Below are 18,794 nucleotides of genomic sequence, written 5' to 3'. Positions count from 1 at the left end.
CATTTAGGTTCGTTTGGTTGCAAGAAACGTTTCAGATTTTTTGGTGATTCTCTAGAATCCCTACCAAACGAGCTAAAATGTCAAACGTTTCATCTTGAATCACCTGAAATATTTATCATTTTTAACACTGTGAGGAGAATCACTCAAAATAGTGTTTCAACCATTTCGATTCACTTCGAGTTCATTTTTCTTTAAGAATCTGAATTCAAAATCCATGTCAAATATTTTTAGAAAATTAAGAGGAATTCACCAGAGAAATATTTTTAGAAAAAAAAAAAATCTGAAATTGAAACATTTCTAAAAAAAATCTGGAGCCCTTAAATTTACATATTTTGCAGCTAATTTACCAACAAACACAGATTTAAGAATCTGAATTCAAAATCCATGTCAAATATTTTCAGAAAATTAAGAGAGATTTACCAGAGAAATATTTGTAGAAAAAAAATCTAAAATTAAAACGTTTCTAAAAGAATCTGAAACCTCAAATTTATATATTTTGCAGCTAATTTACCAAAAAAACAGAATAAGCACTTTGAACACGAGGCTTTCTTTCTCCAAAGGGACCACATTCAGTGTCACAAATGGGCATCAACCTGTTAGATTCCCCCTTCACCTATCACAATCTACCCAAGGGTAAAACGGTCAACTCCTCGAACAGCGGTGGAAACCCGAAACCCCAGCGCAGCAGGCCCCACTCCTCCAGCCTCCGTGCCTCCCCCTTCCCCTCGCCAGTCGCCTCGGCTGCCCTCCCTCCACGAGATCTCCAAGGCCACGAGAGCCACACCGCTTCGCCGCCGCTCGCGATCTCGGCCGCCACCCCCGCCCGGAGGGATGGCGGGCTTGGGGAAGGCGATGTATGCGTTAGGTTTCTGGATCCGGGAGACCGGCCAGGCGCTCGACCGCCTGGGCAGCCGCCTCCAGGGCAACTACTTCTTCCACGAGCAGAGTAAGCGCCGTTGCCCTTCCGAGTCACTCTTCCCCCCCGAATCACCCTCCCGTGTCGGTCGATTCGTGCAAGCACTCCACGCGTGGAGGGGATTTCATCTTCCCGGAGCGGTCCTAAGGGATTGAGCCAATCGGGATTGCCGGCTAGGGTTAGGAGCGGTCAGGGGAATGTTGCGTTGTGCGTCCGGCTAGGCTGGGGTTGCCCAAGGGTTTTGCGTTATTAGGTTAGCGTGCGCTGATTGGAGCTGAAATGAACCAGTCCTTTTATGCACTGTGCACAATGCATTTTGTGAAATCTTTGCCATTTAATGTATGGATGGTTTCGTTTATGTTCGATGGTGGTTAACCATGTTTAGTGTACAAAAAATGATAAAATTGTTTGATTAAGGAGGTCAAGTTTTAGCTGTGGGGATTGAGGATCACGCTTTGGGTAGTATTGGCTTTTACAAGAGGATGCAAATTCTGTAGAGCAAGAAGCTCCTGAGATGCTGGGTTGTTGTGTGGGTGATTGCAGTGATTGTGTAGAGCTGAGTATCTATGAAACTGTTGCAGAGCACCATTCTACCGAACTTCTTGTTTGGAGTTATTGTATTTATCCGGTGCCTGCCCCCGAGAAAAGAAGAGCGACAAGGTTCAGATTTGACTGCTGGCAGAATGGTAACTGATCACCCAAAAAATCCCTGGGAAAAAAGAAAAGATATCTCGGTATTGAAAACCATAGGAGGCTATATTGGTGAGATCCAAGGGTTCACAGCAGCCCAAAAGAAAGACCGCCTGGAAACCAAGGACATTGAGCACCTTGCCGAACAAGCAGCCTTGGTGCCAAGCGACAACTGCCCTTGCCCCTTTCCTTATTCCATTCAACCTACTTCTTAGCTTTGTACGTCAGTCTAAGGCAAAGTCCGTGATGAGGATATTTCTATCGATAGATAGGAATTAGTGTTCGTTATAGGGGATAGGATCCATATGCCCTCTCTCTCTATTTTGAAAGTTTAGAGCAATTCTTGTACAAGACCGGGGTAGAACATAGTTTCGTTACTCAAACTACTTGCGGAGCTTATTACTATTTGTGAAAGTTTGGTTGCGGAGCTTATCCAAGAAGAAAATGCCACTAGTGGATTTGCTTTGGCAAGAGTGTGAGTCTGTTTATCTCATGTTGGGACCTGAGTTTTAAGTTCTTAAGCCTTCTCAGTTTAAGCTCATGCTAGCCTCTCTTTTCACAAGAGAATGTATGGTTGAGCCGGATAATTTTGAGCAGAATCAGCTATTTAGCTAGATCCTTGGAACTTCCTCACAGCTAAAAATATTTTTGCAGAATCCAGGATTTGAACCTAGTACCTCACGGGAGGAGAGCCGCACAGTTTCATCCCACTAATCAATTGGCCAGTGGGCATCGTTGACTTGTTTCCTTCATAGGAAATCATGCATAAAAAATGTTGCATGTTACCACCTTTTCTACATGCCAAGTTTTTGTTGTTGTTTCTAACGAAGGCTGGTGTGTTTGTGTTCTGACCAGAGGACCAATAAACTAAGAACTTTAATAAGTAACAACTATTATATATGGAGCATATTAGGGGAAACAACAACATAATGTATGGTTGAACCGGGTAATTTTGAGCAATCAGCTATTTAGCTGGATCCTTGGAACTTCCTCACAGCTGAAAATATTTTTGCAGAACCCAGGATTTGAATCTAGTACCTCACGGGAGGAGAGCCGCACAGTTTCATCCCACTAATCAACTGGCCAGTGGGCATCGTTGACTTGTTTCCTTCATAGGAAACCATGCATAAAAAATGTTGCATGCTACCACCTTTTCTACATGCCAAGTTTTTTGTTGTTGTTTCTAACGAAGGCTGGTGTGTTTGTGTTCTGACCAGATGACCAATAAACTAAGAACTTTAATAAGTAACAACTATTATATACAGAGCATATTAGGGGAGAACCACTTGGTGAGAAAACTGAAAAAATGCAAGAACCTAGGCAACACTGATACGGATACGTGTATCGGTATCGGACCGGTACAGATACGGGGATGTCATTTTCCTAGGAAACTCAATACGCGGATACGTTTTACTAAAAAAAAAACAGTAATAAGTTTGCATTGCATGTTTATATTGTCTAAATCACTCAGAAGCTACTATTGCCAACATGTCCTATCAAACCAGAGCATATGCCTAGATTTAACTCATCAGTAATTTGCATATGAGATGACAAAAGGTAGTTCAAATTATACAATATCAGCACTAATTTGCTTTGTCATCTTCACAACACGCAAAACTGTTTTCACTCCAGATGAATCATAACCACCAGCCAATTTTGTTAACTAATTAACCTGAAAAGGGGGAGAGCCAGAGAGGAACTCACCGCCACTGCGGCTAGGAGGGCGTCGCGGGTGGCGTGCTGGCATGTGGGTGGCTTTGCGAGGAGGCGTGCGGGACTGCAGGCGGCGGTTGACGTGTGGGACTGCAAGCGACTTGTTAGGTCATGTGGGCGCAAATGGGCTGGGCCATATCCTCGAAGTATTGGAGAAGTATCCAATTGCATATCCGGAATTTACATAATTATTATATTTCGGATACATGACGGATACGTATCCGACGAGTATCCGGCATGTATCGATATCAGATATGGTATCTGATACGGATACAATGCCTTCTTGAAGTATCGGTGTTTTAGAGGCAAGAACTATTGTAATTTGGACTAAATATTAGAGTGAATGTCACAAAACTACACTTCTTTTATTTTAACTATCACAAAACTACAATTTTCTCATTTTATTTCACAAAACCACAGTTACTTTGCATCACTTTATCACAAAACTACACTTCTTTTGGTTTAAATATCACAAAATTACACTTTTTCCATCCTATTTCACAAAACCACACTTTGCATCACTTTATCACAAAACTACACTTTTGTTATTATGAACAGATCTGACTAAATAGGTCCATGCGTTATACTTACAGGCTTCAATCCTCACCGTTTGCTGATGTGACCGATTACGCCATGTCACAATTGCTTGCCAAGTTAGCAGATCCAACGTAGCCTTTAGACTCCTTCTCTTGGAAGCTACTGATCTGGCGCGAGTTGCATTCCTTGCCGCAAAAAATTAGCGCCGGTGGGGGTTAGCGTGGCACCATTGAGCCGCTCAAATGGCGCTGGTGGGGGTTGGCAGGGCATCATTTGGGTAGCTAAATGGTGTCATGCCAACCCCCACCAACGCTAATTTTTCGTGTCCAGGAATTCAACTCGCGTAAGCTCTGTTGCTTCCAAGAGGAGCCCAAATACCACGTATGATCTGCTAACTTGGCCAACAATTGTGACATGGCGTAGTTGGCCACGTTGGCAAATGGTGATGGCTGAAACTTGTAAGTATGACGCATAATTCCATCTTGTCAGATCTGTTCACAGTAATAGAAGTGTAGTTTTGTGATAAAGTGATACAAAGTAATGTGGTTTTGTAAAATAGGAGGAGAAAAGTGTAGTTTTGTGATATTCACTCTAAATATTATCAGAACGCTAGGTACTATAGGATATAGCGCCGCTTTTCTCTAGTATCATACATGGCTCCAAGTTCTAGGTTACTTTTTCACTATAAGAAACACATATGAAATAAAAATCGCAACTTTGATCTTTATTTGTGTGTTGGCTCATGGCATACTTTCATATACTAGCACTAGCTACTCCCATGGGTTTTACACCACACATATATGCAATTTACGTAAGTACATTGACCTGAGTAAGAATCATATATGCTGAAAAACATAAACATAACAAGTGTGCTGAACTATTCATAGTATTTGTGATTTGAATAAGTGTATTTTGGCTCTAGCCTCGTAGGAGTGCATATTATTTCTCATCTATTTGAATGTTGTGAACATGAATTGAACATGATAGTTCTAGCTGCCATGCAAGCATGCAACAAGAATTCTCTATGGGAACGCAAATCCCATGGTTTAATGTGTATACAATGGATATATCATGCACTACGAACATTGATGCTCCAGCACGAAAGCATCTAATAATTGTTGCATCTTATGTTTTATGTTGGATAAAATATGAAGAATACATGTAAGGGCCTGTTTGTTTCAGCTTGTAGATTGCAGATTGTATTCATAATCTGCACGCTGAAACAGACAGGTTGGATTGTAAAAGCTGGATTATACAATTCAGTCTTCAGATTGTAACAATCCAGTAATATGTCTTTCACTAGTTTCTGTAGATTGTACAATTCAGCTTTTATAATCTAGCTTTTTACAATCCAAAATTTATAAGCTGTTTTTCACATTCCACAGCTGGAACAAACATGCCCTAAACAGCATAATATGTTATTTATTGTTAAGGTTTTAAACTTTTCATTGGGCACATCAACTCATTCGACGACTCAGATAAATTTGGTTCCCGTGGTCCAACTGTATCATGTGAAAAACCTCATTTGTCATATGGTGCTTTTTAGTTCTGTGTTTTTTCTCCTTTGCAGCATGATTGCTGATAGTTTCTAATGTCGATGGTTCTTACTACCTTCAGAATTAAATGTTATATGTTTCTTTTGTGCCTCTAGTTTTACTTCTATGCATGATTCTGTCACTCTAAGACTCATGATTTATTTCATTCCAACAACGTTTTTAAGGTTTATTGCTATTGGTGATCATGCAATGTATTGATATTTACCTGATATATACATATCCAAATGCTAACATGATTGCCTTTTGGACTATTTCAGTTTCAAGGCATCGCACACTCATGAATATCTTTGACAAAGCCCCTCATGTTCATCAAGATGCATTTGTCGCTCCAAGTGCATCCCTTATTGGTGATGTCCAAGTTGGACAAGGAGCTTCAATTTGGTACGGGTGCGTCCTGAGAGGTTTGTGCTTCCTATGTTAGTGTGCATTATTTGTTCGTTTTTGCAAAAAAAGAGCTAATTGGTGGTTACTTCTAAGTTGTGCCTGTCGCCATATTGTAAGCTCATGTATACCATTCTATATTTGGCTTCCTAACTGATAATCCAAAGTAAAAAGAAAATAATCATTTGCATTATGTTCGTTTCTTGCCCAAATGTCCCTTATGTGACTTCACTTTGTCAAGGTATATTTCTCGATAACTTTTGCGATAAGAAGCTATTCATTATTTTACACAACTACATGATATCTGATATAGATGAATAAGTTATGTTGACATTGGGAATATAATTTTTGTGTTGCATCGATATCAATTGAGATTTACTTCTAAATTAGCAGTTTTGGTTATTTGTACCATTCTTAATCTTGCGACTTATCTTAAGAAGGTTGGTTCAGTGGGCATATGTTAGGAGTTGTGGCCTGTGGGGTACACAAACCCTCTAGTTTTTTTTTTCTCTGGGGGAAAGAACAAATTCGAAACACAGTCATTATATGGAAACAATAGTTTAGTAGCATCAAAATTCCAAACGAAACAATCCCCTTATAATAGATATTAGACCTGGAGTCATGGCTCTGCAATTGGGTGCATTGATAAGGTTACCTTTCCATCACAAGTGTGCTTACTTAGTTCTCACCGTTTCTAACTTGATGGATATCTAAACCTCAGTTCACTTGGAACTTTCTCACCTGATTTGCACACTTCCATGCATGGTTGTTAAGGCATCGCCAAAGCGTCGATTTGGCGTCGTGACACTCGTGGGTGAACGCCAAAGCTATTGCGTCGTCTAATGCGACTGTGGCATCCGCCTTGGAGAATATGGCATCGCTCAGGCGTCGCCATATCGCGAAGCGACGTCATATTGGGAAGGTGAGTGTCGCGAGCTCAGCGCAGAGGTTGACTACCTGGTCGACATCCCCTGCACGCGCCAGCACCTTCACTAGCACGTTGCAATCACGCTCCAGGCTCTGCCACTGCTGTGGCTGCTAATGCTGCGGAGGCAGGGAGGTTGCCTTCATCGCGGGTGGTGGTGTGTAACAGTCTAGAGTCTAAACTGGCTTAGGCCCACTTACACATTGGGTGGACCACACACTCACACCAACTCGCTTACGCTTTTGTCCTAGTTTTGTGTAAAATGATTTACTCAGGGTTGGTGGCATGGACTCTAATGGCCTTAGAAGTTGATTCCACCCTTGCTCTACTAGCAATGTGGTACTAAATATGTGCACTCATGCATTCATGGGCCACATGGGCTCTATCCAAATTGGGTTGGATGTCACGTACATCCCCTAAAAGTACCTGACGTCCTCGTCGAACCAACATACCCACTCTTGGACAAATAACTAGGAATGTTCCCTCTTAGCACACGTCTGTGCGTTCAGTGTGGCACATATGCCATGCTGTGTGACCACTCAGGGCCCGCACACGACATGTGCCACATGTCTGTGCCCTGGCTCGCACGCGCCCATGTAACCGTGAGGGTCGGCTCTGATGTCATTTGTAACAAGCTAGAGTCCAAACCGGCTTAGGCCCACTCACACATTGGGTGGACCACACTCACACCAACCTATATACGCTTTCGTCCTCGCTTCACGTAAAGGATTAAACTAGGGTTAGTGGCATGGACTCTAGTGGCCTTATAAGTTGGTTCCATCCTTGCTTTACTAGCAAAGTGGTACTAAATATGTGCACTCATGGGCCACATGGGCTCTATCCAAATTAGGCCGGATGTCACATAGTCGGGGTGGAAAAATCTTGGCATCATCGGAGGAAGATGAGAAGGAGGGGTAGGGCGAGGCGGGCGGCGGAGGAGGCCATGTGCCCATGTAGAGAAGCCGAGCAGTGGGGAGGGCGGCAGTGTGCCTGATGGCCTCCCTTTCGTAGCTTCTCTTTGCTTCCCCGTGAGAGAAAGAGAGAGGGAGAGAGGAACGGAGGGAAACCAACACTGCAGATCTTGTGATCCATTGCTGCAAAGAGTGGGAATGGGGAAGTGGCGGCTGCCTGTTCTTTGTAGGATTAGGTAGAAAGGGAGGAGGGGTGCATAGATGGGCTTGAGAGGGACAGTAGGCTGAGTGGAATAGTGGCCCAGTTCTCTTCATTTTCCTTATATTATTTGAACTTTTGATCAAGGTATGCCATTCAACATTCTTGTTTTAAAAATTGTGCTTGTACATTCATTTGAGTATGGCCTTGCCTTGCCTCACGTCATACTCAACTAAAAGGTGTGAAGGTTGTCAGGTACCTCGCCATGCCTTACCACCGTAACTATGCTTCCATGTAGAAAGAGGTGGTCAGTTAGAAAATGAGAGTTGAAGTGGATTTGGCCAGATTATCTTAACAACTAGTGGCTCATTTTATCTAATGGGTTTCATGATGCTAGGGTGTTTGGCTTGGTCATACTTACAGTGTATTTGACCAAGGAATAGCTAGTTTTGCAGAGTTGAGATCTAGAAACAGACAAATTTGACCTATATCCTGAGTACTATTTAAAGGTTCTTACAATTTTTTAATCTTAGCCCATCATGCTGTATTGTGAGTTTCTAAGTTGTTACCTTTTGTCATCAACTAGTCTGACAACTTAATTTCAGGGGACGCAAACAACATTCAAATTGGATCTGGGACCAACATACAAGACAATTCTCTTGTGCATGTGGCGAAATCTAATCTAAGTGGGAAAGTCTTTCCAACGATCATTGGTGATAATGTCACAGTAGGTAAATATGCTTTTTGGTTCTTAAGAAACATGTCCTTTTTATCCAACTTTTTCCCCACATTGCCACACTTTTTTGACCAGTCACAATCTGATTAGATCAGAATCTAGCACAACAAATACATAAACTATTTGGCATCAGTTGCTATGTATGGCTCAACACTCCAAAACTGGTGCTCCAGATAATATTTGAAGTTTGGTAACATTCTGAAACTCCATTTGGCAGGTCATAGTGCTGTCTTACAAGGATGCACTGTTGAGGATGAAGCTTTTGTTGGTATGGGGGCAACCCTTTTAGATGGTGTGGTTGTGGAAAAGCATGGGATGGTTGCTGCTGGAGCCCTCGTAAGACAAAATACTAGGATCCCTTGTGGAGAGGTTGTGCATCGCTTCCTCCATTGTCCTTTACTTTAGGTTCTTGTTGAAGCCATCTCCAACACCTTTGCTTTTTCTTTCCTTTTTTATTTCACTAGACTGGTTCCACCAATGCATACTCAAGACAGCGTTCTTTGGTCTAATACATTTCCATGTGGCTTATATAGTTATATTTTTTATGGGTAGAAGTGGGACGAGAATATGCTGCATAGGCCTGGTTTGGTATTTTATTTCTACATATACTTTATTGACTAGGTTCTGTTCGATTTAGGTATGGGGAGGAAACCCAGCCAAATTTCTGAGGAAGCTCACTGATGAGGAGATTGCTTTTATTGCGAAATCTGCTGCCAACTATTCTGATTTGGCCAACGCACATGCTGCTGAGAACGCCAAGCCTCTTGAAAAGATTGAATTCGAGAAGTTGTTGCGCAAGAAGCTTGCTCACCAGGATGATGAATATGATCCTATGATTGGTGCCACACGAGAGGTCCCTCCGGAGCTGACGCCCCCCAGTCCTGCCCAATAAACCCCTGTTTTTGTTTCTGTTTTCTCTGTGCCTTTGTCTTCTAGTGGACAGTGCTGGATCGTTGAATGGGATACTGTTCCATGAGTTTGGCGGTTTACATTTACTTTCCTCCCCAATAATCTTGGGTCGAGCAATGTTATAAAGCTGGCCATGTACTTGTTTCAGTTTCTGTATTCAGTATGTTTAAGAAGCGCTCCTTGGAAAAACAGACCCACTAAACACCCAAATTTGCATCGTTTTGACAGGTAACTAAACTGCAGCAATTGCTGTTTTATGTGATTGAGAAGGAGCAATTCATTGCCTTCGAAGGCTGGCTACAGCATTATTCATTGGAACATGTGAGTTTTGCATCCTTTCGGGTACTACTTTCCGTTATGAATTGATTGATACTGGATTAACATTGAGGGCTTGTTTGGAAAGTCCAACCCCACCGGATCCCGATCCATTCCACTGGGACGTTCTGGACCGTGCTTTTGCTCCCTTGTTAAATCCATGCGGTCTTTTGGATATCGAGGAGGCTGAAATTTCCACATGCTATTTTAACCCTATCCAGGTCAATCCATATGGAGAGAAAAATACTTCTCCTAACTCGTGACATTCTCTTCCCGTTCCCTGTCCGCTTACTTGACTCGATCTCCCTCTTGCTCGTCCTCAATTGAAGCAGAGGTGAGAACTAGGTGGCTAGGGTTTCGATGATGGTGGCCGTGTCCTTCCACTGCCGGCGCACGTGAGCCCCTCTTCGTCGTGGACGCTCGTGCCTCCTCACGTCGACAGCGAACCAGACGATGCCCAAGATCTCTCTGTCGGACCTCCCACACTTGTGCATCCCCACGCCAGCGACGAACCAAACTGTCCCCAAGGTCTCCTCTCCACGCCGACCTCCCCATGCTCGTGCCTCCCCATGCCGACCTCGCCTCCACGTCGACCTCGCGGGTGAGAGCCAAGGTGAGCGCCCCTTTGCACTTATTCTCTCATTTCCATTTTGATTCCTCCGAATCCATCAACCACCCCAAGATTGTGGTTTCCTTTTGGTGATTTGCCCTAGGCGTAGCATAGGTTTGGTGCGTGTTTTTCTGAGGTTTGGTCCTTAATTTGCTAATCTGTGCTACACCAAAAGTGTCCAACAATATTCAGTGTCCTACTTTGGCTAGCCTCTGGTGCTTGAATCATCGCGCCTTTGCTAGTTGTCTCAGGACTCTGTGTGATCTGATCTATGCCTGTACATCTGTAGGTTTGTAACATGTATGTTTGTCTGCAGTTGAGTTGAGCTGTATTAGTCACGGTCTATGTTACCACAAACCATATTCATTAAATTGTGCTATTTTTGGCCATATGTTTTGCAGAGCAAAAGTTGTCGGTATCATTTTGTGAGATGCATCATTAAGGCTTAAAGCTATCTGTCTATCATTTAGGGCCAACAAAGGACAAAGGTATTACGATTTTTCCTTTCCCTCAATGCCTACTGGACAATTTCATAGTTTATCTATTGTTGAGTGTATTTTCACCTTGGTTGGTACTCGCTCGCTGCTACATGCATTAATCATTCTGAACCAACAATGCATTGATAATATATCTAAGTGTTGTCCTATCTGTAAATATTAGATAATGGACTCTAGGAATGAGACTTTGGAATATAGGAAGGAGAGGATTAGGAAATTCATGTAGATGGAAGAAGAGGAGGATGATGAACTGTTTTTTGTAATTGTTCCTGCCATACTTCAAGGTCATAATGATGAAAAAAGACCAATACATACTTCACAATATACTGGTGCTAAAAAGATGAAGAAAATTCTTGAGGGGCATGAGAGTTGGTGTAGGTCTGAGTTCCACATGGAGCTAGAGATATTTAAGGCTATATCAAATTATCTTAGGCGGGAGGGTCTACTTCGTGACACACGTGGTGTTAGAGTTAATGAGCAATTCAGAATGTTTATATTCATGATCTTGCACAATGCCAGCAATGAAAGGCTGCAAAAGACATTTTAACATAGTGGTGAAATGATCCACATGCACATAAATACAGTTTTTGATATAATTCCTACTCTCACCCACAAATTCCGGAAGCTTCCTAGTTCCAACCAAACTCACACTAAGATTGCATCGGACCTTCGATTTTGTCCATTCTTTAAGGTGAGCCATATACATTAGATCCATCAATTTCCCAAACCTTTTCTTTGTCTTAAGTTTGTATTGTTATGTAGAATTGCATTAGTGCCGTTGATGGCACGCATGTTCCAATCACTATTGCAGAAGATAAAGCCCCCCTTATAGGAATAGGAAAGGCACACTATCGCAGAATGTGATATTAGTGTGCGACTTCAATTTAAACTTCACATTTATCTCATGCGGGTGGGAAGGGCCTGTATCAGATGCTGGAGTCCTTAGGTCAGTTATTACCAAGGGTTTTCATGTGCCATAGGGCAAATTCTATCTTGTAGATGGTGGGTATGCAAATACACCATCATTCCTCGCGCCTTATCATGGAGTTTGGTATCACCTCAGTGAGTTTAGAAGGCAACGCTCATCTTGAAGAAGGGATTATGCAGATCACAAGGAGCTATTCAACCACTATCATGCAATTCTCAGAAACCATATTGAGAGGTCTATTGGGGTTCTAAAGAAGAGGTTTCAAATTCTAAAAGTGGGTACACATCATTTCATAGAATCTCAGATAAAGATTCTAGCTGCAGCAGCGGTATTTCATAACATAGTTAGAGGCTTCAATGGAGATGAGAATTGGTTGGATCACCAACCTACTTATACCCAACAAATTGATAATGTTGATCTACCAGAGGGAGATGACAACTATCAAAATGACATGGAGTCACTGAGCTTATAAATTGATGATGGGACTGTTCTTCGAGATCATATTGCTATGCAGATGTGGGAACAATACAATCAAAACCGGGCATGACAAGCAATATTAGTATGCATAAGAAACTTGTTTGTTGTAGAAGTTGTATTAGTTAAATCTAATGGATGTAATGTACTGCTTTATCTAATAATTACTTTCATGCACTACTGTAGAAGTTGTATTAGTTATGTATTTCTAGTTCTGGTACATGCTTCACTCTTATACAATTAGTTCATTTTAATATTTTTTTTTGAAGTGTAGCCATGTCTAAAGAAGGGTAAAGAGCTTCCTGGAACTTCACTTATGAGAAAGGACTTGTTGATCTACTCCATGAGCACAATCATGAAATGTTCAGGGGCCAGAATGGTTGGGTAACAGAAGGTTGGAGAAGCATTGTCAAGAAATTCAATGAAAAGTTTCCATCAGCTGAGTTTACAAAAAGCTAGATACAAGAAAAGGAGAAGGAACTCAAAGGAAGCTATAAGGCAATTCATGATGCACGGAAGCAAAGTGGTATAGGTTGGAATGCTTTTATGTGCATGATCAATGCTGAACCACATATCTGGGATAAACTTATTGTTGTAAGACCGTCCCCTTTGCCTCCGTTAGTAGTATTCTTGCTGGTTTGATTTGACCTTACTAATAATTTTCTTTTTACATTTAATAGGACTTTTCAAAGGTGAGGAAATTTTGCACAAAACCCTTCCCTCTGTATGACAGCTTGGCACAATTGTATGAAGGTAATTTTTTATTCTGATCTATAACTAAATTTACCTTTACATGCATTCTCTAATGTTGTATCTCAGTTAACTTAGGTGCATTTGTCCACTATGAAACAAGGAGCATATATTGCTACAGGTGATATGAATTTCACATCAACTGAGCCAACTGAGTAGCAGCTGCCACCACCAACAGAACATGTCAACCTAGATGATCCTGATGTTGGCTTGAACCCTTTCTTTGCAAATATGGATGTGCAAAGGGCATCAAGTGATACCATGGATGTCGATGAAGTAGAAAATACCACTTCATCTTGTTTTGGACAGAAAGGAAGATGGCCATGGAAAAAAGAGAAAGCAAAATCAAGTTGCCGGTGCTCTACAGGACTATGTCGACTTCAGGAAGAAGCAAACTAAAAAATTTATGGATGAACTTAATTAAATAACAAAGCCAAAAGATGACTATTCCATCAAGAACTATCTTGCTCTTCTAGAATCAGTTGAAGAACTTTCAGATGAGGAAAAGGCAATGGCAACAAGTATCTTCAAGTGTGAGCTGAATAGAGAAATTTTCATCAATTTCAAGAACCCAAGAGTTCGTCTACTGTGGGTTAAGGGAGAAATTGTTCCCAAGGTATGCAATCTGAAAACTTAGACTATTATTAATGTTCTCACAAAACTTAGACTTCTTGGATTTGGACATGTATACATATTCTTGAGCTATGAGCTGTGCAGAAACATCTCATGTGCTTAACCACTTAAGATAGTTTTAATTGTGAGTTCACTTCACAATTTGATGAACCAAAATGGCAAGTTCATTACCAGCTTTACATGTCATGGTGAGAGCAACAGTCTCAGCTGAATTGTGATACTTGATGGGATTCAGAGGTAGCCTGACTGAACTGTTCTTCAAGGATGTGTCTATGACTGTGATGCATCTTTATCATCCTTTTGTTGCTGAAAAGAAAGGGATCCTAATTATAGCTGTGAAGAAAGGGGGCAACTGATGAATCATGACACCCACAAATGGGTGTGCTGTTTGCACAAGGAGTGGAGATAGGGATTGTGTGGGGAAGAAGAAAGTGCTTCTTTTCTGAATTGTAACTCATCTTAGTAGTATACTCATACTAGTATTAGATTGCTTGATTGAAATGTTGCATGCTTCTTTTCTGAAGTGTCTACTCATACTAGTATTAGATTCATAACTGTCATCGTCTATTTCGATGTCCTTGCAGGCCTAATTTGGATTAGAGCTTTTGGGTTACAATTTTGCAGAATATATAGGGAGCATTTGGATGTGATATGCTTATTATAGTTCAATTGTTTCTTGTATTTTGAGTATTCACATGCATGTATGAATTAATTAGCTGGACTGCACTTTGAGTTTTGTCCCTCTACTTAATATCAGATGAAGATGAAAGCTATGAATTAGTAGATGACCATTATTAATGATCACCTTGATCGGATGCATGTACAAATGCTAGCGAAAGATTGGCCATGGCACATATTTTTTGGATTTCAACAGTGTTTTTGAATTCTATGTTTTTTTTTGAAATTTTATTAGTTGTTGGGATTTTTATCCCTATGGCCTCCCAAAAGACGCCCATGAATTGTCCTCAGGCGGGGTTTCTTTCCTTGGCAGGGAAGGGGGTGCTATATGTACATGAAATATACCCTTCAGAGTTTAATTCCATGTGGTTTTTTCACCCTTGCATCCAAAGGAGCCTGGAATGTATTGTCTAGCGCATTCGTGCGACTCTCATGGACAACCCTCAGAAACATTATGTTGAACAGGTAGTCCATGCAAGTTTCTTGTAGCTGTTCGATGGAGCATCCGTGCTGTACATTCTCGATCCTCCACTTACATATAGCTAGGACGATGGGTGTGAAAGACAACAAACATGAATAGGTGATCTAACAGGCAAATGGCCTTTCCTTCAAACAAACAGTAATAATGAAAGGATTCTCACTTAGTGGTGTAAATGGATTGAACCGTTTGTGACGAGGAAGTGTATGTGTAAAGGTAAATGATAATGTTGAAAGATGTTTTTTTTTCTCAACTAAGGACTGAGGCAATGTGACACTCCTTCCACGTTCTTTTCAATCTAGTGGTTGACATGCTCGATATTCTAATTGCAAAAGGTAAAGAGGAAGGATAAATAACATGTGTTGTCGAACATTTGGTTGAGGACGACCTTTCAATTCTATAGTATGTAGATGATATTATTCTTTTTATGAAACATGATATTGAACAAGCTAAGAATACGAAACTCTTGCTATGTGCATTTGAACAATTGTCGAGCTTTAAGATCAATTTTCATAAAAGTGAGTTATTCTGTTGTGGGGAAGTAAACGATTGTGAAGATAATATACACAAATGTTCGGTCATGAGATGGGAGACTATCCTTTTAGATACTTAGGAATTCCTATACATTATAGAAAACTTAGCAACAATGATTGGAAAATGGTGGATGAAAGATTTCGTAAGAAAGTAAGTAGCTAGAATGGCATGTATATATCATATGGAGGAAGGCTAGTCCTTATTAATTTTGTTATGAGTAGCCTAGTTATGTTCATGCTATCCTTCTTTGAAATTACCGGTCCAGATTTTCCAAATAGAATGATGGGCTAAAAAAAAAAGACTTCCTAAATGGAACATGCTGTGTAGATCGAAGCATCAATGTGGTCGAGGGATACAAGACCTTGACATTCAAAACAAGTGTCTAATTAGCAAATGACTATTTAAGTTAATTAATGAGGATGGGGGTATGACTAGAATTACTTAGAAACAAATATCCAGTAATAAGACAATTGCTCAAGTTGAAAAGAAGCCAGTAGGTTCACATTTCTAGTCAGGTCTAATGAGTGTAAAACCACTTCTTATAAGTTTGGGGAGTTTTAAATTGCAGAGTGACACATAAATTAGATTCTAGAAGGATAAATGGTAAGATTCAAGTACATTAAGTGAGCAATATCCCATCTTAATTAATATTGTTCATAGGAAACACATTACAATATTGAAGGTGCTCAACTGGCCATATCATCTCAATACACTACCACATAATCATTGTGTCATAGACGAGTTCTTAGGACCCATTACTGACAAAATATCCTCAGATGATTGCTAAGACAGATGCATCTATAATAAGACAGCCGTCTAGGTGTGACTGAATTCACATACGGTTTTTATAAATCCGTCTGTTTGTATTATATAGACACAGATGATGTTTAAAAAAACCATTTGCGATATTGTCACAGATGGTTTCTTATAAGATCTGTCTGTGTCTGTATGATAGACACATACGGATTTTATAAAAACCATATGTATTTAAAGACCCATGAACTGTTTCAAATTTGACCATTCGTCTCCCTTGGCTCTTTTGCCTTCGCACACACACAACCTGCATGTCTCCACAGGCTCTTTTAGCTTCCCACACACACAACCCCTTGCCTTCTTCCTCACTCGCCATATCCTAGTGTTCCACTGCACTGAGAAGTGTCATCCTCACTCGCCATCAGCGCCAGAGAAGCGAGATCTCAACGGGGGCTGAATCCCTTTCACTGGTGAGTATCATATGGTTCCCATAGCGGTTTAGTTAGGATTTGTTAAGTTTTCATTGATTTGATATGTGTAACTGATGACAGAGCCTTATTTCCATCGTAGATTTGTAATGGCGTAGTTCACGGCAATCAGGTGGTGGCAGAATTGAGTTATCCCTATGGTAGCTTCGATGGTGCAGATGCTTGGCGTTGATTTCAGCCGGGTGGACTTCATTTTTCTTCGCTGCTGTGAAGGCCCCCCTTGTCGACCTTGTGTATGCTGTCAACCACATTCTCTGTTCTGTTTTTCCAGATGGAAATTTTTGTTCATCACAATGGAGACATTTTCATCCACTGCAAGACAGGTTTGAATGCACATTTCTTGCTGAACCATGGCTGGCGATTTGGTAGCAACATAGTCTGGTTCTAGCTCATACGTGAGATAGTCCAGGTGAGCCAGATCCGGATGATTGTGAGCTGCTCATTGAAGATGATGCTTCAGTTGATGTTGTGCTGAAATGAAGGAGGCTGAGATGATATCTATCATCTTATCTTTTTGAAAGATGGCATCATCATGATGTCAATCATTTCATCTTTTTGAAAGATAGCGTTGATCAACCAATGATGTATAGCCAGGGGAGGACCCACAGGGTGGTCCTGGTAGGCCCAGGACTACCCTGTCCAGCCCAAAGTTTACGATATTATACCGAATTTGTATTATCTTTTATTAAATTTTATACTCTTTTATCGAATTTGTGGTTTTAAAAATTTGGATGCCTACCCTACGAAAAAATCCTGGGTTCGCCACTGTAAGCTAGAGATTATGTTTAGCTAGCTAGGTTTATGTGTTCTGAACAATGTGTGATGTGCATCTATTTGATATTCTTAACATTTGTCATATGTAAATACCTATGTTTTATATTTTGAACAATATGTGATCAATGTTATGAACAATATGTGATCGATATTCTAAACAATGTATCAATGTGTTGTTTAATTTGTGAATCATGAAGTGTGTATCTGTGTGACCCTTTGCTTATAGAGGAAATGGTCACACAGACGGTTTTTATAAAAAGCCTATATGTGACAATTAACACATACGGGTTTAAACAAAACCTATCTGTGACTCTAACAACACACAAACAGGTTTCAATAAAACCCATCTGTGATTCATATTATGCACAGACGGTTTTACAGAAAATCCATTTGTGTGTAACTCTATGGCAGATGGTTTTGAAACCATCTGTAATAAGGTCGATATCACAGACACTTTTGCAGGGACTGAACCTATAACTATCTATAATAGAGTTTAAAATCTGTTTGTAATAACCCATTCTGAGGTAGTTATATCTCATTCTGAAGAGCTTTGATGGGGAATAAGTTAAAAGCCTAGCATAATCTAGTGATAAGAATTGCATATGTTTAGCTCAATGACCAACTTGATAGATTTTAAAGGTCATTGCCTCAGAGTGGACAATTCTATGTCCAATCAATGTATAGGGCTATCGTGGGACCTCGCATAGAGATACACGTAACAAGGGAGGTCATAGTGCCTCACATATAGATGGACCAAAACATGTCTACAGAAGCCCACACGTCTGGCCACACAACAACCACACGTCAGGGAGAAGTAGAAGGCGCACGAAGCGATCGATAAAGATCTGGGATGACCTCGAACCATGGCTACTTCTCAAATCGCATACCACACCCATCAAGCCATCACAATCTCCACAAACTAAGCTTGCCACCGTGCATTCGTACATGACCAACCCGAAACTGCTGAGCCACCATGGCACACTGATGACCAACCAACCCGACCATAATTGGAAGCCGCTAGTCATGTAGTTACCTATGATGAACACATTTCCCCCAAAACAAGGGATCCTGGCCAAGGGCCATCCATGTGGACGACATCAACCGGCATGGCATCATCGATAGATCCTATGCACCTCCTGTCTCATAGGACCAAGTACTAGCTAACACGTCGCAACAACCATCGTTTGTTAAAGCTAATTCATCTTAATTCCTCAAAAGGACTAGCCTAAAGACATGAACACACATTGATCTTAGCGGAAGCGTGAACACATACCCGATGAAGATGAAGACATTGTAGTTCTGTCGATGTAGAGCCGCGATAGGGATCAATACGGGTAGCACAGTGAAGGCCACGATCGATGTCAGCGTTGACGTTGGCACCGAGTTGCTGTCAGGGTCGTCATCGATGC

The 18,794-nt window shown here is 41.1% G+C and overlaps 1 protein-coding gene, 1 long non-coding RNA gene and 1 pseudogene across 2 annotated transcripts; all 3 read left to right on the top strand.

Moving 5' to 3' along the window:
• Positions 1 to 681: 681 nt before the first annotated feature.
• LOC133910456 (gamma carbonic anhydrase 1, mitochondrial-like) lies at positions 682 to 9,620 on the top strand. The gene is made up of 5 exons (XM_062352851.1): positions 682 to 946; positions 5,670 to 5,813; positions 8,434 to 8,559; positions 8,782 to 8,933; positions 9,202 to 9,620. The coding sequence occupies exons 1-5, from the start codon at positions 832 to 834 to the stop codon at positions 9,454 to 9,456; spliced, it is 792 nt and encodes a 263-aa protein (XP_062208835.1). The 5' UTR covers positions 682 to 831; the 3' UTR covers positions 9,457 to 9,620.
• A 244-nt stretch (positions 9,621 to 9,864) lies between these two features.
• Positions 9,865 to 14,253, top strand: LOC133910466 (uncharacterized). The gene is made up of 5 exons (XR_009908549.1): positions 9,865 to 10,401; positions 10,800 to 10,886; positions 12,567 to 12,891; positions 12,978 to 13,050; positions 13,117 to 14,253. It is a non-coding gene; the product is annotated as an uncharacterized LOC133910466 (long non-coding RNA).
• On the top strand, positions 11,062 to 11,630 carry LOC133916014 (uncharacterized; annotated as a pseudogene).
• Positions 14,254 to 18,794: the final 4,541 nt, after the last annotated feature.

Source organism: Phragmites australis, chromosome 1 (assembly GCF_958298935.1).
Source record: "Phragmites australis chromosome 1, lpPhrAust1.1, whole genome shotgun sequence".
Lineage (NCBI taxonomy): Eukaryota > Viridiplantae > Streptophyta > Magnoliopsida > Poales > Poaceae > Phragmites > Phragmites australis.
Note: the sequence above shows the minus strand (reverse complement) of the source record. Positions and strands in the feature narration are given on the sequence as shown.

Coding starts and splice junctions, on each gene's coding strand:
- LOC133910456 (XM_062352851.1), top strand. CDS start 832: ATGGCGGGCTTGGGGAAGGCGATGTATGCGTTAGGTTTCTGGATCCGG. Junction 8,560..8,781: donor TGGTGATAATGTCACAGTAG/GTAAATATGCTT, acceptor TCCATTTGGCAG/GTCATAGTGCTGTCTTACAA. Junction 8,934..9,201: donor CTAGGATCCCTTGTGGAGAG/GTTGTGCATCGC, acceptor TGTTCGATTTAG/GTATGGGGAGGAAACCCAGC.